This window comes from Lepus europaeus, chromosome 16, assembly GCF_033115175.1.
Source record: "Lepus europaeus isolate LE1 chromosome 16, mLepTim1.pri, whole genome shotgun sequence".
Classification (NCBI taxonomy): domain Eukaryota; kingdom Metazoa; phylum Chordata; class Mammalia; order Lagomorpha; family Leporidae; genus Lepus; species Lepus europaeus.
In genome coordinates this window covers 4,498,528-4,519,270 of record NC_084842.1, presented here as the reverse complement: position 1 = coordinate 4,519,270, position 20,743 = coordinate 4,498,528, and the positions used below count along the sequence as shown (strand labels likewise).

At 39.0% G+C, this 20,743-nt stretch overlaps 1 protein-coding gene across 1 annotated transcript in view; it reads left to right on the top strand.

Moving 5' to 3' along the window:
- ADAM32 (ADAM metallopeptidase domain 32) overlaps positions 1 to 20,743 on the top strand; it is a 199,425-nt gene that overhangs the window by 83,148 nt on the left and 95,534 nt on the right. Inside the window, exon 9 of the mRNA XM_062213816.1 lies at positions 18,963 to 19,044. Within this exon, the coding sequence (XP_062069800.1) occupies positions 18,963 to 19,044 (82 nt within the window). The remainder of the gene's footprint in view (positions 1 to 18,962; positions 19,045 to 20,743) is intronic.

Sequence of the window (20,743 nt, the reverse complement as noted above, 5' to 3'; positions counted from 1 at the left end):
TATCCATTAATGCTGGCCCATGGTTATTATTTTTTAAAAGATTTATTATTTTATTTGAAAGAGTTACAGAGAGAGGGGGAGAGCCAGCGAGAGGGAATTCTTCTGTTGGCTCTTTCGCTTCCCAAATGGCTGCAATGGCCAGGCTGAGCCAGGCTGAAGACAGGACCCAGGAGGTTCTTTCACGTACTCTCCTGTGAGTGACAGGGATTCAAGCACTTGGACCATCTGTTTCTGCTTTCCCAGGCACATTGGTAGGGTGCTGGATTGAAAGTGGAGCATCCGGGACACAAATTGTTGCCCATATGTGATGCAGGCATTGCAGGTGGAGGCTTAATCTGCAACATAATGCTGGCCCTTAATGATAACGATGATGATGATGATGATGATGATGATGACGACAACGATGAAGACCACTTTACTTTTCAGGTGTTTTCGAAAGATGTTTTATTAAAAAATTAGTTCTTAGGTTTTGAAGCAAAAATATCAATTTCTATGTTTTTGTTAAATTTTGCAGTACTCATCATGTAACAAATTCTATTTGTAAACTGTAAATATGGACTTGTTAATTACATAAAGGGAACATGTATTTCATATATGTACTTTTAAGAGCATGATAATACTACTAATTGTAGACTCATTCCTCCTCTTTCTCTTCTTTCTTTATTTTCCTATTAATTTTTATAATGACAAATTTCAATTTTCTATTAAATCACAAGCTTAATTCTCCACTAAATAAATAATTTAATAAGGGCTGTAAACAACAATCAAGTCTCAGAATTTCAATTTTGCTCCTATACATTACATCTTTTTGTACTTTGATATTTGTCTTTTTGAGATTGGCTTATTTAACTGAGCATAATGATCTCCAGTTGAATCTCTTTTGTTGCCTATTTTGATGCTGATTTTCTTCAGCTCCTTATATATCCTAGACATTAATCCTTTATCACATATAAAATTTGCAAATATTTTCTTCCATTCTATGGTGGTTACTTCTTTGAGTGTTTCCTTTGATGTAATCCCATTTGTCTAGTTTTGTCTTTATTACCTGTGCTTTTGGGGTCTTATCCAAGAACTCTTTTCCTATGCCAATATCTTGCAAAGTTTCTCTTATGTTTTCTTCCAGTAATTTGATGGTTTTATGTCTTAGATTTAGATTCCTCATCCATTGTGAGTTGATTTTTTTATATGGTATAAGGTAAGGGTCTTATTTCCTACTACTGCATGCATACAGTTTTATCAACACCATTTGTTGAATAGACTGTCGTTTCTCCAGGGAGTGGTTTTAGCTCATCTGTTTAAATTAGTTGGTTGCAGATGCGTGGATTAATTTCTGGTATGCAGTCTGTTCTATTGGTCGACATGTCTATTCTTTGTCTATTCTTGTGCCAGTACCAAGCTGTTTTGATTATAACTTCCCTGTAATATGTCTTGAAATCACGTATTGTGATGCCTCAAACTTCATTTTTATTGTTTAGCATTGCTTTGGCTATTCAGGGTCTCTTGTGATTCAATATGAATTTAGTGCCATTTTTTTTACCAGATCTGAGAACATCTTTGTTATTTTGATTGGGATTACATTGAATATGAAACTGTTTTGAGTTGGACATATTAATACTTCCAATCCATGAACATGGAAGATTTTTCCATGTTTTATGTCTTCTTCCGTTTCATAGTGTTTTTAATTTTCATTGTAGAGCTCTTTTACATCCTTGGTTAAATTTATCCCAAAGTATTTAATTATTTTTTGTAGCTGTTATTAATGGGACTGATCTTACAAGTTCTTTCTCAGCCATAGTATTGTCCGTGTGTATAAAGGCTATTGATTTTTTTTGTGTTGATTTTATGTCTTTCAAATTTGACAAACTCTCTTATGAGTTCCAATAATATCTTCCTGGAGGCTTTTGGTTCCCCTGTGTATCAGACCATGTCATCTGCCAACAGGAATTATTTGACTTCCTCCTTCACATTTGTATCCATTTGATTTCCTTTCCTTGTCTCATGGCTTTGGCTAATACTTGCAGACCTATATTGAATAATAATGGTGAGAGTGGGCATCCTTGTCTGGTTCTGATTCTCAGTGGAAATGTTTCCAAATTTTCCCCATTCAACATGATCCTGCATATGGATTTGTCATATATTTTCTTGATTGTGTTGAGGTATATTCCTTCTATACCCAATTTTCTTAAGGTTTTTAAAAAACTTTTATTTAATGAATATAGATTTCCAAAGTACAGATTATGGATTACAATGGCTCCCCCCCCATAACTTCTCTCCCACCTGCAACCCTCCCCTTTCCCACTTCCTCTCCCCTTCCATTCACATCAAGATTCATTTTCAATTCTCTTTATATACAGAAGATCAGTTTAGTATATATTAAGTAAAGATTTCAACAGTTTGCCCTCACATAGCAACACCAAGTGAAAAATACTGTTGGAGTACTAGTTATAGCATTAAATCACAATGTACAGCACATTAAGGACAGAGATCCTACATAATATATTTTTAAGAATTGATTAATTTTCTATGCAATTTCCAATTTAACACCAAGTTATTTTTCATTTTCAATTATCTTTATATACCGAAAATCAATTCAGTATATACTAAGTAAAGATTTCCTCAGTTTGCACCCACACAGAAACACAAGATGTAAAAATACTGTTTCAGTACTAGTTATAGTATTACTTCACATTGGACAACACATTAAGGACAGATCCCACATGAGACGTAAGTACACAGTGACTCCTGTTGTTGAGTTAACAATTTGACACTCTTGTTTATGGCGTCAGTAATCTCCCTAGGCTCTAGTCATGAGTTGCTGAAGCTATGGAAGCCTTTAGGGTTCGTTTCCTTTTTCATCTCTGATTTTATTGATTTGGGTCTTTTCTATTCTTTTTTTTTAGTTAGTTGGGCCAATGGGGTATCAATTTTGCTTATTTTTTCAAAAAAACAGCTCCTCATTTGGCTGACTTTTTGTAATTTTTTTTGGATTCAATCCTGTTGATTTCTTCTCTGATTTTAATTATTTATCTTCTCCTACTAGCTTTGGGTCTGGTTTGCTGCTGATTTCTAGATCCTTGAGATGAACTGAAAGCTCATCTATTTGGTGCCTTTCCAATTTTTGATGTAGGCTCCTATTGATATAAACTTTCCTCTTAACACTGCTTTTGCTGTATCCCATAGGTTTTGGTATGATGTGCTGTTATCCTCATTTACTTCCAGAAAATTTTTGATTTCTCTTTTAATTTCTTCTATGACCCAGTGTTCATTCAGGAGCATGTTGTTCAGTCTCCATGTGTTTGCATATGCTCTAGGGATTCCTGAGTTGCTAATTTCCAACTTCATCCCACTGTGGTCTGAGAAGCTGCATGGTATGATTCTAATTCTTTTGAATTTGCTGAGACTTGCTTTATGGCCTAGTATGTGGTCAATCCTAGAGAAGGTTCCATGTACTGCTGAGAAGAATGTAAATGCTTTCTGTATAGGATGAAAAGTTCTGTAGATATCTGTTAAGTCCATTTGGGCTAGAGTGTCATTTAAATCTACTGTCTCCTTGTTGATCTTCTGTCCTGTTGATCTGTCTATCTCTGAGAGTATTGAAGTCCCCCAGTACTATTGTATTGGGGTCTAAGTCTCCCATTAAGTCTCTTAACAAGTCTTTTAAATAACCTGGTGCCCTGTAATTAGGTGCATATACATTGATAATCGTTATATCTTCCTGTTGAATGGATCCATTAATCATTATATAGTGCCCCTCTTTGTCTCTCCTAATAATTTTTGTGGTAAAATTATGTTATCCGATATTAAAATGTCTACACCAGCTCTTTTTTCATTTCTGTTGGCATGGTATATCTTTTTCCAGCCTTTCAGTTTCAGTCTGTATGCATCTTTGTTAGAAAGATGTGTTTCTTATAAGCTGCAAATATATGAGTTTTGTTCCTTAACCCAGTCAGGCAATCGGTGTCTTTTAAATGGACAGTTCAGGCCATCGATAAGTAGTAACTTTGCCCTGCCATTTGCCAAAGATATTTTCTAATATATGCTTTGAGTTTCCTGTGATATTTTGCTGTGAGGTTTCCTTCCTTTACCTTCTTTCATGTTGATGACCATGTTCTGTGTTTCTGTGTGTAACACATCTTTAAGCATCTTTTGCAGGGCAGGACGAATGGTGACAAATTCTTTCAATTTCTATTTGCTGTGAAAGGTCTTTCTTTCACCTTCATTCACAAATGAGAGCTTTGCAGGATATAATATTCTGGGCTGGCAGTTTTTCTCTCTTAGTTCCTGGGCTATATCTCGCCATTCCCTCCTAGCTTGTAGGGTTTCTGATGAGAAGTCAGCTGTGAGTCTAATTGGAGATCCTCTGAGAGTAATCTGACATTTCTCTCTTGCACATTTTAGGATCTTTTCTTTCTGTTTCACTGTGGTGAGTTTAATTACAACATGTTCTTGTGAGGATCTCTTTGGGTCATGTTTACTAAGGGTTCTATGAGCCTCCTGTACTAGAATTTCTGTCCTTCTCCAAACCTGGGAAATTTTCTGCTATTATCTCACTAAAAAGGCCTTCTAATCCTTTCTGTCTCTCCATGCCTTCAGGAACTCCTAGAACCCGAATGTTGGTTTTTTTTTCAATAGTATCCTGTAGATTCCCAACAATATTTTTTAGATTTCTAATTTCCTCTTCTTTTCTTTGATTTGACTGTTTCCTTTCCTGTGCTCTGTCTTCTAATTCCGATATTCTCTCTTCTGCTTCATCCATTCTGTTTTTAAGACTCTCTAATGTGTTTGTCATTTGATCTATTGAATTCTTCATTTCATTATGATTTCTCATCACTATAATAGTTTCATGTTCTACTAGTTGTTTCATTTCCTTTTGATTCCTCCTTAATATTTCATTTTCCCGAGAGAGATTTTCTATCCTGTCCAGTAAGGATTTCTGTGTTCAAGAATTTGTTTTTGAGAACTTCTTAGTGTTCTTATCAATTTTTTTGAGATCTGCTTTTTGCATTTCTTCTATCTCATCATCTTCGTTATCTTGAATTGGGGTGTCTTTTTCATTTGGGGGCATCGTAGTGTCTTCCTTTTTCTTGTTACCTCGGTTTTTGCGTTTGTTGTTTGGCATATTGGAAATATTCTTTGGTTTCTTCACTGTGGTGTTTTTTCTTGTTATACTATGACTCTAGATTAAGTGGACTGTCTGCTTTGGGTGGAGCCTTAGAGACTTGAGATGGGTGTGGCCTGAGAGCTCTGTTTGGTTCCTCAGGGTTGAGGGTGTGCCAAAGGTGTCACTCCCAGGTTAGGTGTGATAAATCTCTCTCTCTCTCTCTCTCTTTTTTATTCAAAAGGGAAGTAATTCTGCACAGCTGACCGGAATTGGAGGTGGTTAGCAGGCGAATGATATACCCACAGGAACCAGAGATCAGAAGCTCTTTCCCAAGGTCCACACAGGGAATCTCTGATGCCTTCAGTGTGGGCTCCAATTCTCCTGTAGTCTCCCACTGGGTTGCCAAGGTTACCGAATTGGAGCGTCTCTGGAGAGCACTCACGTGAATTCCGTGAGTTCTCTCCCCCACCGTCTCTTTTTGTTGGACCTCTCAGTTGCAGAGATGCCCACTTGCTCGGGAGGACGCCCAAAGATCCAGACTCTAGACCTGTTGATGCAAAAAGCACGAGGTTTTTATTGAACGTTTGCGCAAACGGGCCCCCACCTCAGGTAGTGAGGAGCCCTGAGCGGCAGTTTCACACAGGTTATATAGGCAACGAATTAGCATATTCCTAATGTGCATGCATAGGATTGGTCAGTTCAGAGGGACCATTAGCATATGGGAGAATGCTGGCGAAGAATGCTGGTGGAGAGTGCTGGTGGAAAATGCAGAGGTGGCACGGGATTGGCTAGTTCGAAGGGACAATTAGCATACCGGAGAATGCTGAGGGAGAGTGCTGAGGGAGAGTGCTGAGGTGTTACAGGATTGGCCGGTCGCAGTGACATCATAAGTGCGCGCCTAGAGACTCTCCGAAGGGGAGGGGCAGCTCTGCTCTGGGCGTGCCTAGAGGTTCTCTGAAGGGGATTGACTTTTCCTTCCCAGAGAACGTCCTGCCCACTGGACTCTGGGGAACATCTAACCTCTTAAGAAGCCCCTGATATTTGCCCAGGCCTAGTTTCTTGTCCCTCCCCCCCATAAGGGTCCTTCATTTTTTCAGTCTCAGTTCTTTAGCAACACACATTCACTATGTCCCAATCTCCTGTTATTTCACACACACACCCACCAGAGTCAGGTTTTTCTGCTAGGCTGAGGGCTGGTGCAGACCTGAGGTCGCCCTGCTTATGATGTATGTCCAAAATGGCGCCTGCTCTTTGTCTTGCTTGCCTTTGAGAGGTGAGTGGAGAGAGAGAAACTCGTGTCCGTATCAGTCACTTTTTTCTCTCTCTCTCTCTTCTAGTTAGCCAGGTGAATTTTTCTCCAGGGGGTTTCAAGCTTCGTTCCCTCTAGTCTCCTCTTTCCACTTGCCCACCAGTGTTTTGGGCTATTGAGTTTTGGCTCACCTCACGTTCCAGCGCTGGTGTGTTGAGTCTGCCACTGGTGTCCTGAACTGTGGGCTCCCACACTCTCCACGCAGGTCCACTGTGAATCACTATTTCTGGAAGAGTTTCCTCTGCTCTTTCTTCCTCAACTCTTCCTTGAACCTGCAGTATCTCCACTTTTATTAAACTGTCTTCCTGGACTATCAGTGTGCTCCCTTCCTATTCTGTCATCTTGCCGCTCTCTCCTTCTTAAGGTTTTTATAATGAAAAGATGCTGTATTTTATCACATGCTTTCTCAGCATCTGTTGAGATAATCATTTGGTTTTTATCCTTCAGTTTATTTTTATGTCACATTATTCATTTTCATGTGTTGGACAGTTCTTCCATAGCAGGGATAAATCTCACATGGTCTGGTTGAATGATCTTTCTGATGTGTTGTTGGATTCAATTAGCTAGTATTTTCTAGAGGATGTTGGCATCTATGTTCATCAGGTATTTTGGTCTGTAGTTCTCTCTTTGCTGTATCTTTTTCTGATTTTGGAGTAAAGGTGATGACTCATAAAAAGAGTTTGGTAGGATTCTCTCCTTTCTAATTATTTTGAACAGTTTGAGAATTGGAATTAGTTCTTCTTTAAATTTTTGGTGCAATTCAGCAGTGGAGCCATGTGGTCAAGGGCTTTTCTTTTTGGGGAGTGTCTGTATTACTGATTCGATCTCTTTCTTGGTTATTGATCTGTTTAGGTGTTCTATGTCTTCATGACTCAATTTTGTTAGATTGTATGTGTCCTGAAATCCATACATTTCTTCTGGATTTTCTAATTTGTTGGCACATAGCTCTTTGTAGTAATTCCTGGTGATTTTTCTAATTTCTGGTATCTTTTATAACAGCTTTTTTTTCATTTATTAATTTTGGTTTTCTCCCTTTTTGTTACTTGAACAAATGGTGGATCAGTTTTTTTTTTTCAAAAAGCAATTCTTCATTGGTTTCTTCTTTTTTTGTTGTTTTCAATTTTATTTCTTTATTTTTTTGTTTCTTTCCTCCTACTAATTTTGAGTTTGGTTGGTTCTTGTTTTTCCAAATCCTTGATTTGCATTTTAGATAAATTATTTTATGATTTTCCTATTTCTCAATGTAGGCACTAATTGTTGTAACCTTTCTTCTTAACACTACTTTGTCTATATCCTGTAAGTTTTGATACACTGTGTTGGCATTCATTTCTAGGAATTTTTAAATTTCCCTTTTGAGTTTTCCTGTGTTCCACTGTTCATTCAAGAGCATTTTGTTTGGTCTCCATGTGTTTAAATATTTTTTAGAGTTTCTTAAGTTATTAATTTCCAGCTTGATCCTATTGTGATAAAAATGGTACATGATATAATTTCGTTTTTTTTAAAGTTGTTGAGATTTGCTTTATGGCCTAGCATATGGTCTATTGTAGAGAAAGTTCCATGCACTGGTGAAAAAATTGTGTATTCTGCAGCTGTTGGATGAAATGTTATGTAGGTATCAATTAAATCCATTTGGTTAATAGTCTAGATTAGTTCTACTGTTTTTTTGTTGATTTGTTGTCTACCTGATCTGTGATGGAAGTGGGTGTAGAAGTCCCCCATTATTATTGTATCAGAGCCTATGTTTCCCTATAGATTCATCGATAGTGATTTTTTTCAATAGCCAGATATTAGCACTGGGTGCATATTAATTTATAGTAGCTTCAACTTACTGTTGAGTTAATCATTACATGATGCCCTTGTTTATATCTTATAATATTTTTTGTTTTAATGTATATTTTGTCTGATATTAGGATGGCTATTCCTGCTCATTTTTGCTTTCCATTGGCATGGGATGTCTTATTCCATCCTTTCACTTTAATCTTTGTGTGTCTTTATTGCCTAGACATTTTTCTTCTACTTAGATCGGTCTTGTTTTTTAATCCATTCAACCCATGTATTTCTTTTAACTGGAGAATTTAGACAATTTACTTTCAGGGTTATTATTATTTTTTGACTTTCATTTAATAAATATAAATTTCCAAAGTACAAATTTTGGATTATAGCAGCTTTTCCCCCCATAAATTCCCTCCCACCCACAATCATCCCATCTCCCACTCCCTCTCCCATCCCATTTTTCATCAAGATTCATTTTCAATTATCTTTATATACAGAAGATCAATTTAGTATATACTAAGTCAGGATTTCAATAGTTTTCACCCACACAGAAACACAAAGTGTAAAGAACTGTTTGAGTACTAGTTATAGCATTAATTCACATAGTACAACACATTAAGGACAGAGATTCTACATGAGGAGTAAGTGCACAGTGACTCCTGTTGTTGACTTAACAAACTGACACTCTTGTTTATGGCATCAGTAATCATCTGAGGCTCTTATCATGAGGTGCCAAGGCTATGGAAGCCTTTTGAGTTCGCCAACTCTGATCATATTTAGAAAAGGCCATAGTCAAAGTGGAAGTTCTCTCCTCCCTTCAGAGAAAGGTACCTCCTTCTTTGATGCCTCGTTATTTCCACTGGGATCTCACTTGCAGAGATCTTTCATTTAGGTCTTATTTTTTCCAGAATGTCTTGGCTTTCCATGCCTAAAATACTCTCATGGGCTTTTCAGCTAGATCCAAATGCCTTAAGGGCTGATTCTGAGGCCAGAGTGTTGTTTAGGACATCTGCCATTCTATGAGTCTGCTGTGTATCCCGCTTCCCATGTTGGATCATTCTCTCCTTTTTAATTCTATCAGTTAGTATTAGCAGACACTAGTCTTATTTATGTGATCCTTTTGACTCTTAAACCTATCATTATGATCAATTCTGAACTGAAACTGATCACTTGGACTAGTGAGATGGCATTGGTACATGCCACCTTCATGGGATTGAATTGGAATCCCCTGGCACATTTCTAACTCTGCAGTTAGGGGTAAGTCCAATTGAGCATGTCCCATATTGTACATCTCCTCCCTCTCTTATTCCCACTCTTATATTTAACAGGGATCACTTTTCAGTTAAATTTAAACACCTATGAATAATTGTGTGTTAATTACAGAGTTCAACCAATGATATTAAGTAGAACAAAAAAATACTAAAAGGAATAAAATAGTAAGTTGTCCCTCGACAGTCAGGACAAGGGCTGATCAAGTCATTGTTTCTTGTAGTGTCCATTTCATTTCAACAGGTTTCCTTTTAGGTGCTCGGTTAGTTGACACTGATCAGGGAGAACATATGATATTTGTCCCTTTGGGACTGGCTTATTTCACTAGGGTTATTATTGATAAGCAGAGACTTTGTCTTGCCATTTTTCCATACAATATTCCCATTGTTTGTTTTGGATTTCCTTTGTACATTTTCTAGGCAATTTCTGCCTTCACATTCTTTCATGAGGCTCACTATCTTTCTCTGTTTCTATGTGTAGAATATCCTTATGTGTCATTTGTAAGGGTGGGTGAGTGGTAACAAATTCAATTTCTCATTGTTTTGGAATATGTTTTTGTCCAGATGCCTTTCTAATTGGGAGCTCTGCTGAGTACAGTATTCTAGGTTGAAAATTTTTTTCTTTTAGCAGTTGAATTATGTCTCTCCGTTCTCTCCTAGCCTGTGGAGTTTCTGATGAGAAATCAACTGTCAGTCCAATTGGAGATCCTTTCATGGTTATGGAATTTCTCTTGTTCACTTTTTATGATTTTTAAAAAAATTTTTTATATTTGGGGCCAGTGTTGTGGTGCAACAGGTTAAAGCCTGGCCTGAAGCACCAGCATCCCATATGGGTGCTGGTTTGAGTCCCAGCTGCTACTCTTCTGATCCAGCTCTCTACTATATCCTGGGAGAGCAATAGAAGATTGTCTAAGTCCTTGGGTCCCTGCACCTGCGTGGGAGCCCCAGAAGAAGCTCCTGGCTCCTGGCTCCTGGCTTTGGGTCGGTGCAGCTCTGGGTTAAAGGTATGATCATTTTGGCTGGTGTGATCAGAGCCTCATCCCCTCATTGCCAAGGTGAACCAACTTCCCAGGATGAGCCTACAGTGTCTATGCACCATACCCATACTGGCACTTGAACCACACATAGGCTCTGCATGCTCCTCAGTGTGAACTCGAGACCCTCTGTGATGCCCCATCCCAGGCACTCAGGGACCTCAGTTTCTGAAGGCAGACACAATGAATGCTCAAAGGCTCTGCCACACCCCACATTCTATTGTACAGTCACAGAATTCCCACAGTCATAGCATGCTGGGATCCAACAGTCACTGAGCAGTGGATCCGTTTACAGACCCACAAGGCTCCCCCATCCACAGCAAGAACTGTGGTATTCCCACAGCTACCTGCCTGCCCAATATAAATCAATCAGTGTTCTGCCTTGCTTGGCAAGTTGAGTCTGGGTGCCTTGATAGAATGAGGAGAGGGGAGGTTTCACAGGCTAAGTGGGCATCCCCTGCCCCCCAACCCTCTAGCAAGACTCAAAGTCAGTGGGGACTGCACATTTATCCCTCCTATAAAATTTCCCAGTCATATGTGGGCCACAGCAGCCTCTACTCGCCTTAGTAGCATGGCACTTTATCCCTGCTGCTTTTCCTATGCTCTTGTTGGGGGATGCAAGGTTAGAAATGTGCTTTCCCTTCATAGTCTTAGGTGGGCACTCAGCTCCACAGCCCACAACTAGGATTCTATGCTGGACTCAAAGTAAGTGGGGTTTGCAAGGTTCTCCCTCAGGAGAGAACCTTGTGGGCTGCCATAAGTTCTTCTCCCCTTTCTCCAAGATAATGGTATCCTCTCCAGCCATCAGGTGCAGGAGTCACGGCTGTCTCCTGCTTGCTGTTATATAATTGTTCTGGCCAATTTCACTCTTCTTTCTGTAGAATTTCCACTGCACACTTCTGTCTAACTGTCTCTGGGAATGCGGTTACTCACATTTTCTTCTGTTATCTCATGGCAAAGTCAGCACATCTTTTCCTTGGGGAATTTAGTCAGTTTCTTTTTTTTAAAAAAAACTTTTCTTTAATGAATATAAATTTCCAATGTACAGCTTATGGATTACAATGGCTTCCACCTCCCATAACTTCCCTCCCACCCACAATCCTCCCCTCTCCCGCTCCCTCTCCCCTTCCATTCATATCAAGATTCATTTTCAATTCTCTTTATATACAGAAGATCAATTTAGTATTAAGATTTCAACAGTTTGCACCCACATAGAAAGATAAAGTGAAACATACTGTTTGAGTACTAGTTATAGCATTAAATCAAAATGTACAACACATTAAGGACAGAGATCCCACATGAGGAGCAAGTGCACAGTGACTCCTGTTGTTGACCCAACAAATTGACACTCTACTTTATGGCACCAGTAACCATCCTAGGCTGTCGTTATGAGTTGCTAAGGCTATGGAAGCCTTCCAAGTTTGCTGACTCTGATCATATTTAGACAAGGTCATAAAGACAGGGTGAAGATAATAACCAATGATCCTAAGAGTGGCATTTACCAGGTTTGAACAATTATACAGCATTAAGTGGGGAAGAGGACCATCAGTACACACAGGTTGGGAGTAGAGCCATTGGTGGTAGAGTAGAGGTTATGATTACAAAGGAATGAGGCCCAAGTGCGCTAGACAGGGTCTAGAACAAAGGACAGAGTCATTATTAGAGGAGCTAAGAAAGGTGCTGTCTAAGCTACAATTAAGCTTTCTGATTGAGAGGCAAATAGAACTTGACAGAAGGGGCTTGATAATAATCTGGTGGGCTTTAGGCCTTGTAAGTGAAGAGGCCCAGACCTAGCTATCTCTTCACATGGGGTATACCCTAAGGGAGGTGTGAACCTCTTAGGGGAAGGCACTCTGTTGACTTTCATTACTTGGCTGGCCTGGGAGGAGAGCTGGCCAGGTCAAGGCAGGTGGCATCTCTAACAAGAAATTTACAGTTCTGCCTGCAATGTTGCTGATCCTACTTGGCCATCCCCTCAGCTGCAGTGGTCACTTTGGAAGTTGGGCTGAGTGAAGGGCTTTTCAGCTTAGAGCCAATGAGATCTGTGGCCCTGACCTGGGCATCCTTTGACTCCAGGGCAGGTCCATTTCCAGTGATCCAACTCTTGGCAGAGCTACCAGGACTCTTCACAAGCTGACTTCTGCTGAAGCCCAGGCTTACCACATTGAAAGCCACTGCAGTGGACTGGCCTGTTGGGTCTCCTTGAGGGCAGATCACTGTACAGATCAGCCATTAATAGGCCTGCCACCCATTGCTTCTGATGCCTAGCTTTCTTTTCCTCCTGGTTTGTGTTAAAGCAGACAATAGGATGCAAGTCAAGGGAGTGCTCGTGTCCCATCTCTAATCTTCGGTGGCCTGAACTACAAGTCTATAGTCACAGGCATGTTCTGTAGTAGTTTTTCTAAGGTATCCAATGCCCATGAGGAAAATTATATTCTCACTTTAAAACTTTCTTTCCCTTTGGTCTGAAAGGGAAGTTTTTTCTACTTACTGTATGCTTCGCTGATGGCGAGGTAAATCTAGCTATGAGATTATTATTTAAGCTCTTATTTTGGCTATGCTATTACAGAAAAATGTTAGCCATCTCTTTTATAAGGTCTAAAGATTAAATTGTGCATCCTACAGATTCCTTTATAATAGAATTAGTTTCCTACCTTGAGGAGAATAGAGAAATGAAAGAACAAGCTGGGCTTAGAATAGAGAAATGAGGGAACAAATCCTAGATCGCTTGCTGACAATAGCAATATCACATGAATACTTAGCAAACCATTTCAACCCTTAGATAAGAACTTAATAAAACATTTACCGGAAGGTCCAATGCCTTCTATAAATTTTAAGAATCATGTATTTGAAAACACCTCTTAAATATCTAACATGGTGTAGTTTGTTTAACCAGTAAACTTAAGCACAACCATATAAAATGTTTTTAGTTTCTTTTTACCAACAAGTATGAATCATATGATGCAGAGATTCAGGTCACATGAATTAAAATGTACCTTTGATTAATTTTAGCAGCTTAAATTTATGGACAATCTTATTTATAAGCTGATTAAAATAAAATTCTTAATAAAATTTCCCCATGTGGACATACAATATGTACACATATATAATATAGCATAATAGACCAATATAGCAATTTTTTTTTGACAGGCAGAGTGGACAGTGAGAGAGAGACAGAGAGAAAAGTCTTCCTTTTGCCGTTGGTTCACCCTCCAATGGCCACCGCGGTAGCGGGCTGCGGCCGGCGCACCACGCTGATCCGATGGCAGGAGCCAGGTGCTTTTCCTGGTCTCCCATGGGGTGCAGGGCCCAAACACTTGGGCCATCCTCCACTGCACTCCCTGACCACAGCAGAGAGCTGGCCTGGAAGAGGGGCAACCGGGACAGGATCGGTGCCCCGACCGGGACTAGAACCCGGTGTGCCGGCGCCGCAAGGCGGAGGATTAGCCTAGTGAGCCGCGGCGCCGGCCCAATATAGCAATTTTAATAATGGCTTTTAAAATCTTTAACTCTTTTTGTAGATTGCCAATTGATTTGAATTGCTTTTTCTTTTTAGTAACCTCAGTTAACCATACTTTCTCTCAGTTGGTACTGTTAATACATTATTGGCTTCATCTGTTTACAGAGCCATCCCAAGTACTGAATACAATAGAAGTGGCTGGAAAAAGTCCATAGGAACCTATAGGAGGACAGCTAAACACAGAACCAACAACGCTTTAGTTTTATGAGCAGCAAATCATATATAACTGTGGATGACAAAAGACTTTAAGTCGCCATGTTTAAAATTATAAACTCATCAACCAACAAGAGGCACTTGCTTACTTCACAGTATTTTTGAAAGCACCTGTAGGATTTTATAAGTATTTAACCCTTTAGGCCTCTGGGGCTTTCTCACTAAGATAACTATCATGTCTAGTAACACAAGATCATTAGACTTGTTAATTCTCAAACATTTGTATTAATAGCATTTTCCATTATAGAAACTTAAAATTTAGTACCACGTCACATCTTGAGAGCACTTCTAATATAATCCAAATAGTCCGACTAGTTGGTGTCTCTATAAGATGAGAGACATAGGTCCTTCGATTTTTTCAGTTGTGCCCAAACTGGAAAAACCAAAGTCCAAGATTTACTGGAAATTTTAGAGTCCAGATTGTTTGAAACTTTGATTTTTTGGATGCCTGTTAAGAATGCCAAGAAGGCTCAAAATCCAAAATATCTGGTTGAAATTAGATTCCTTAAAATCATGACATATGATAGACCAAATTTGATCGTTGTTACAAGGTGATTATTCAAATTTTTGAAAAAAGCACATATTTAAATAACCCATAGCTCTTAATAAAAATTCAGCTGTTTTTGAACAATTAGAATGTAACAGACATCAAGAGAACATAATAGATTACTTTAACAGAGCATCAGAGTTTAATTCTATGTCAAAGAGAAATTGAGCTTCCTGTGATCTTCTGCTGTGAGGTTTCCTTCCTTTACCTTATTTCATGTTGATGACTGTGTTTCTATGTTTCTGTGTGTAACACATCTTTAAGCATCTTAAGCAGGGCAGGACGAGTGGTGACAAATTATTTCAATTTCTGTTTGATATGAAAAGTCTTAATTTCACCTTCATTCACAAATGAGAGCTTTGCTGGATATAATATTCTGGGCTGGCAGTTTTTCTCTCTTAGTTCCTGGGCTATATCTCGCCATTCTCTCCTAGCTTGTAGGGTTTCTGATGAGAAGTCTGCTGTGAGTCTAATTGGAGATTCTCTGAGAGTAATCTGACGTTTCTCTCTTCCACGTTTTAAGATCTTTTCTTTCTGTTTCACTGTGGTGGGTTTGATTACAATGTGTCGTGGTGAGGATCTCTTTTGGTCATGTTTACTGGGGGTTCTATGAGCTTCCTGTACTAGGATGCCTCTGTCCTTCTCCAAACCTGGGAAATTTTCTGCTAGTATCTCACTGAAAATGCCTTCTAATCCTTTCTCCCTCTCCATGCCTTCAGGAACTCCTAGAACCCGAATGTTAGGTTTTTTAATAGTATCCTGTAGATTCCTGACAATTTTTTTTAGATTTCTAATTTCCTCTTCTTTTCTTTGGTTTGCCTGTTTCCTTTCCTGTTCTCTGTCTTCTAAGTCTGATATTCTCTCTTCTGCTTCGCCCATTCTGTTTTTAAGGCTCTCTAATGTGTTTGTCATTTGATCTATTGAATTCTTCATTTCATTATGATTTTCGTCACTATCACAGTTTCTTGTTCTACTAGTTGTTTCATTTCATTTTGATTCCCCCTTAATATTTCATTTTCCCGAGAGAGATTTTCTATCTTGTCCATTAAGGATTTCTGTGTTCAAGAATTTTTTTTGAGAACTTCTTAATGTTCTTATCAATTTTTTGAGATCCACTTCTTGCATTTCTTCTATCTCATCCTCTTCATAATCTTGAATTGGGATGTCTTTTTCATTTGGGGCGTCATAGTGTCTTCCTTGTTCTTGTACCTCGGTTTTTGTGTTTGTTGTTTGGCATGTTGGAGATATTTGGTTTCTTCACTGTGGTGTTTTTTCTTGTTATACTATGGCTCCTGATTAAGTGGACTGTCTGCTTTCGATGGAGTCTTAGAAGCTTGAGATGAGGGTGGCATGAGAGCTGTGTTTGGTTCCTCAGGGTTGAGGGTGTGCCAAAGGTGACACTCCCAGGTTAGGTGTGGTAAATCTCTCTTTCTTTCATTCTTTTTTTTTTTTTTTGATTCAAAAGGGAAGTAATTCTACACAGCTGAAAGGAATTGGAGGTAGTTAGCAGGCGAATGATATACCCACAGGAGCCAGAGATCGGAAGCTCTTTCCCAAGGACCACACAGGGAATCTCTGCTGCCCTCGGTGTTGGCTCCAATTCTCCTGCAGTCTCCCATTGGGTTGCCAAGTTAGATCCTAATCTGTTATTTCACCCCCCAGAGTCAGGTGTTTCTGCTAGGCTAGGGCCGGTGCAGACCTGAGGTCGCCCTGCCTATGATATATGTCCAAAATGGCGCCTGCTCTTTGTCTTGCTAGCCTTTGAGGGTCAAGCGGAGAGAGAGAAACTTGTGTCCGTTTCGGTCACTTTTTTTTTTCCCTCTCTCTCTTCTAGTTTACCTGGTGAACTTTTCCCCACGGAGTTTCAAGCCTTGTTCCCTCTTGTCTCCTCTTTCCGCTTGCCCGCTGGTGTCTCAGGCTATTGAGGTCACCTTTCGTCCAGCACTGGTGTGTTGATTCTGCTGCTGGTGTCCTAACTGTGGGCTCCCACGCTCTCCACGCAGGTCCACTGTGAATCACTAGTTCCGGAAGAGTTTCCTCTGCTGTTTCTTCCCCTACTCTTCCTTGACCCTGCAGTATTTCCACTTTTATTAAACTGTGTCTTCCTGGACTATCAGTGTGCTTCCTTCCTATTCCGCCATCTTGCCGCTCCATCTAGTGAGTTTATTTTCTTTTTTTAAATTTTATTTATTTATTTGTTTATTTATTTTTCATTTTTTTTTTTACAGTCAGTGTGGACAGTGAGAGAGAGAGACAGAGAGAAAGGTCTTCCTTTGCCGTTGCTTCACCCTCCAATTGCCGCCGCGGCCGGTGCACCGCGCTGATCTGAAGGCAGGAGCCAGGTGCTTCTCCTGGTCTCCCATGGGGTGCAGGGCCCAAACACTTGGGCCATCCTCCACTGCACTCCCTGACCACAGCAGAGAGCTGGCCTGGAAGAGGGGCAACTGGGACAGAATCCGGCACCCCGACCGGGACTAGAACCCGATGTGCCGGCGCTGTAAGGCGGAGGATTAGCCTATTGAGCCGCGGCGCCGGCCCTAGTCAGTTTATTTTCAAGATCATTATTGATAAGTAAGGATGTATTCCTGTTATTTTGTTAATTTTCCTTGGTTGTTTTGTAGAACTTTGTTAATTTGTTCTGTTTTTGTTTATCATTTTGGTTTGGTGGTTTTTTTTTTTTTTTTTGTATTGGTAAGTTTTCATCTTTTGTGCATCTGCCCTACTAATGAATTTTGGACTTTCATGTTTTTCCATGATGGTAGTTATTCTCTGTTAAATTCTAGTGTAGGTATCCATTATGTATTTGTTGTAAGGCAGGTCCGGTGGTGATGAATTTTTAATTTTTCTATATTGAAAATTCTTTATTCCTCCTTAATTTTTGAAGAATATTTTTATTGGGTATAGCACCTTGCTTGGTAGCTTTTATGTTTTACCTCTTTGAATACATCATTCTACTTTCTCCTGTCCTGTTAAAGGTGATGTGCATTTATGTATATGTGACTTACCATTGTTTTCACTTTCTGTTTTTGGAATTCTGTCTTGTCTTGGGTTTTTGAAAGTTTGACTACAGTTATGTCTCAGAGAAGCCTCTTTGTTTTAGTTCTAATCTGTATAGAGGTCCTAGAACAGATACTATGAAAATAAAATAATTATAAACAACTACTATCTCTGTTTTCCAGGATCTTACAATCTGTTGTGAGTAAATCCTGTAATGGGCACAATGAAGTTATCAAACTTAATGTGCATTATCTATACTTGTTTACAATACAGATTAAGTAAAATATTGAGAACAATATCAAGGTAGAGGGGAAGGATATATAGAAAGGCCCGATTAAAGGCTAAATAGCAATACAAAAGGAGTTAGACAGTTTGAGTAGACAGAGAAATATTGTGGAAACATAAAGCTAAGTTCTTTTCAAAGAGGATGGAATTCACAATTAGAACTGATGCTGAATCTTTGCAGGAAGGAAGGATGTATATGAATGATTGAAGATATAAAACACAGGTCTTGACAGCTGATTTAATATGAAGTGGGCACATTAAGGAGTAGCAGTGTGAACTAAAAAGTTACTTTTAATGTGATAACCAGTATTATACACACTTTAGGGGAAATCTTAGGAGTTATATAGATAGAAATTTGTTGAAATATCTGTTGTAAGAACTACTTTGGCTGAAGAAAGATTGTAAACAATACTTCCATACTGTAATTTATTCTCAATATTGAGTGTTAGGAATAAATACTTGGAAAAAAGTGACAGAAGAGTTTCATTTAAACAACATCAGAGAAACAAAATAGAGGCAGCACTGAGGGTATATAGTAACCATGAAGTTACATATCAAATTAAGGATTGAGTATCAAACATATTTGCAGACATTCTGGCATATGTGTTTGAGGGAGAGCCCTAAAGATGATGGTATGTGTATGAAGTATTTGTACGTCGTAGTTGAGAGTATAGCTCTGAATTCAGACTATCCAAGTTTGAGTTCTTCAGTAGCTCTCATTAATTATGCTGCCTTAAGATAATTACTTATACTTCCCATTTGATTTTGTTTTTCTTTAATGTGGATAAAAGATTAATTTCACTGGTGTGCTTTGATGATTAAAGGGATAACTCATGTAAAATTTTGAACTACAGATTTAATTTAGCACAAATTATCAGATTTAAATTGACCATTACAATGAATGTATTTATTTAGTTATAGGGATTATCCAGATTATGTGGGTGCAGTGTTTCCTGGAAAGATATGTGCTCCTCATTATTCTGCAGGAATTGCAGTGGTATGTAATCACATAATCTTTTTTTAATCTTGTTTTTAAAAATTTACACATTTAAAATTTGTCATCAAAATACTGTATATTTCATACAGTTTACATTTGTGTTTATATTTAGAAATTGTATTTGTTGTTTTCCATTACTGGTAAAATTTTGGAGTGTGTAGGAGGAAATTATTTTATAGAAATATTAGATGCAATTAACTGTAATTTTAAGTTAAAGTGGAAATAAAAATACCATAAACAAATACACATACATTCCTGAATACATAGAACAGTACATCATGGAAAGTTATCTGTTAAGAAGATTTTTATAACCCCAGATTTTTTTTTTTTCAAACAAAATTGGGGAAATTTTCTTACGGACAAAATAGCTTCCAGTTGAAAGGTAATGTAGCTCTGTGAGCCATTCTCCCTATATGCTAATGCTTTTAAAAATAAGTTAAATAATATATATTTTAAATTGCAAAGTAATTGATGTTAATTATGTCAGATTTGTTAAGTGCATAAAGGAACAGACAAGAAATTATTGTAATCTGATGTACTATCGCCTCAATGGAGATCAACACTGGTAACATTTTATGAGTACATCAATAAGTTTGTGCAAAGGTAGAATTAAAGGACTTTTTTTGTGAAAACAATATGAGATCTGTGCATAATTTTTTTCGTAATTTGTTTTCCATGAACCTTTTGAAGACCTTTTTTGTGAATAGATTTCACATTATTTTTGTCCCAAAATAATCTTATCCTTTAAGAAGGAGAGTAAGAGAGAAAGAGGAGAGAGGAGAGAAGAGAAGGGAGTGAGAGAGGAGAGAGGGCTAGAGAGAGTGAGCAGGAGAGAAGAGAGAAGCCAAGAGAGCCATGTGTTCAGGAACAGGTCCTTTTAAAGGTTTGCTGGAGGGCGGGCAGGGAAGCAGGAGCAGCGAATCCCATGGGGGTGGAGCTTGACAACAGTGGTTGGGCCATGTGGCCTCCTGGTTTCCAGCAATGGCGGCGGGGGCTAGAGCTTAGGATGAAAATCAGGGTGTAGAGTGCGCCATAGATAAAACAGTGCCAGTTTCCTAACATTCCCCCTTTTTGTTTTTTATAAAGCAGGAGTTGTGTGGGATTACATTAGTCCCAAAAGTCCAGGAGGGGTAGATGGATGATGATCTGTCTTTAGAGCTACTTCCTGCTGACATGGGGCGATGAGGTACTCTTCGCTGGCATGGGGTGATGTCTCAAGCCACTGTCTCCTGGGTGGGGAGCCGAGTCCCTGTAGCAGCATTTGGTTGACCGCCTGGTTGCTGAAGGCCTTCATTTTTTCCATTATAACCTACTGTAAACACTTAAACAGACACTGTAGTATAAAAGTCAGGGTGAGAATAGCAACCAATGATCCTAAGAGTAGCATTAACCAAGTAATAATGAGAGGATTTCATGGAGGAGAGGAAATGAGGGGGGTCTCTGGACCCTTGTGAGGACAGTTTGATGGATGTGGCTTAAAGCTGATTCCTAGCCAAGACTTGGAGAAAAGGCCACTTAACTTTTGCAGGTAGTGAGGTTTGTCTGTAGAGAAATTCTGAACAATCATACAACATTAAGTGGGGGAGAGGACCATTAGTACACACAGGTTGGGAGTAGAACCATTGGTAGAGGTGAGGCTATGGTTACAAAGGAATGAGGCTCAAGTGGGCTAGATACAAAGGACAGTGCTGTTATTAGA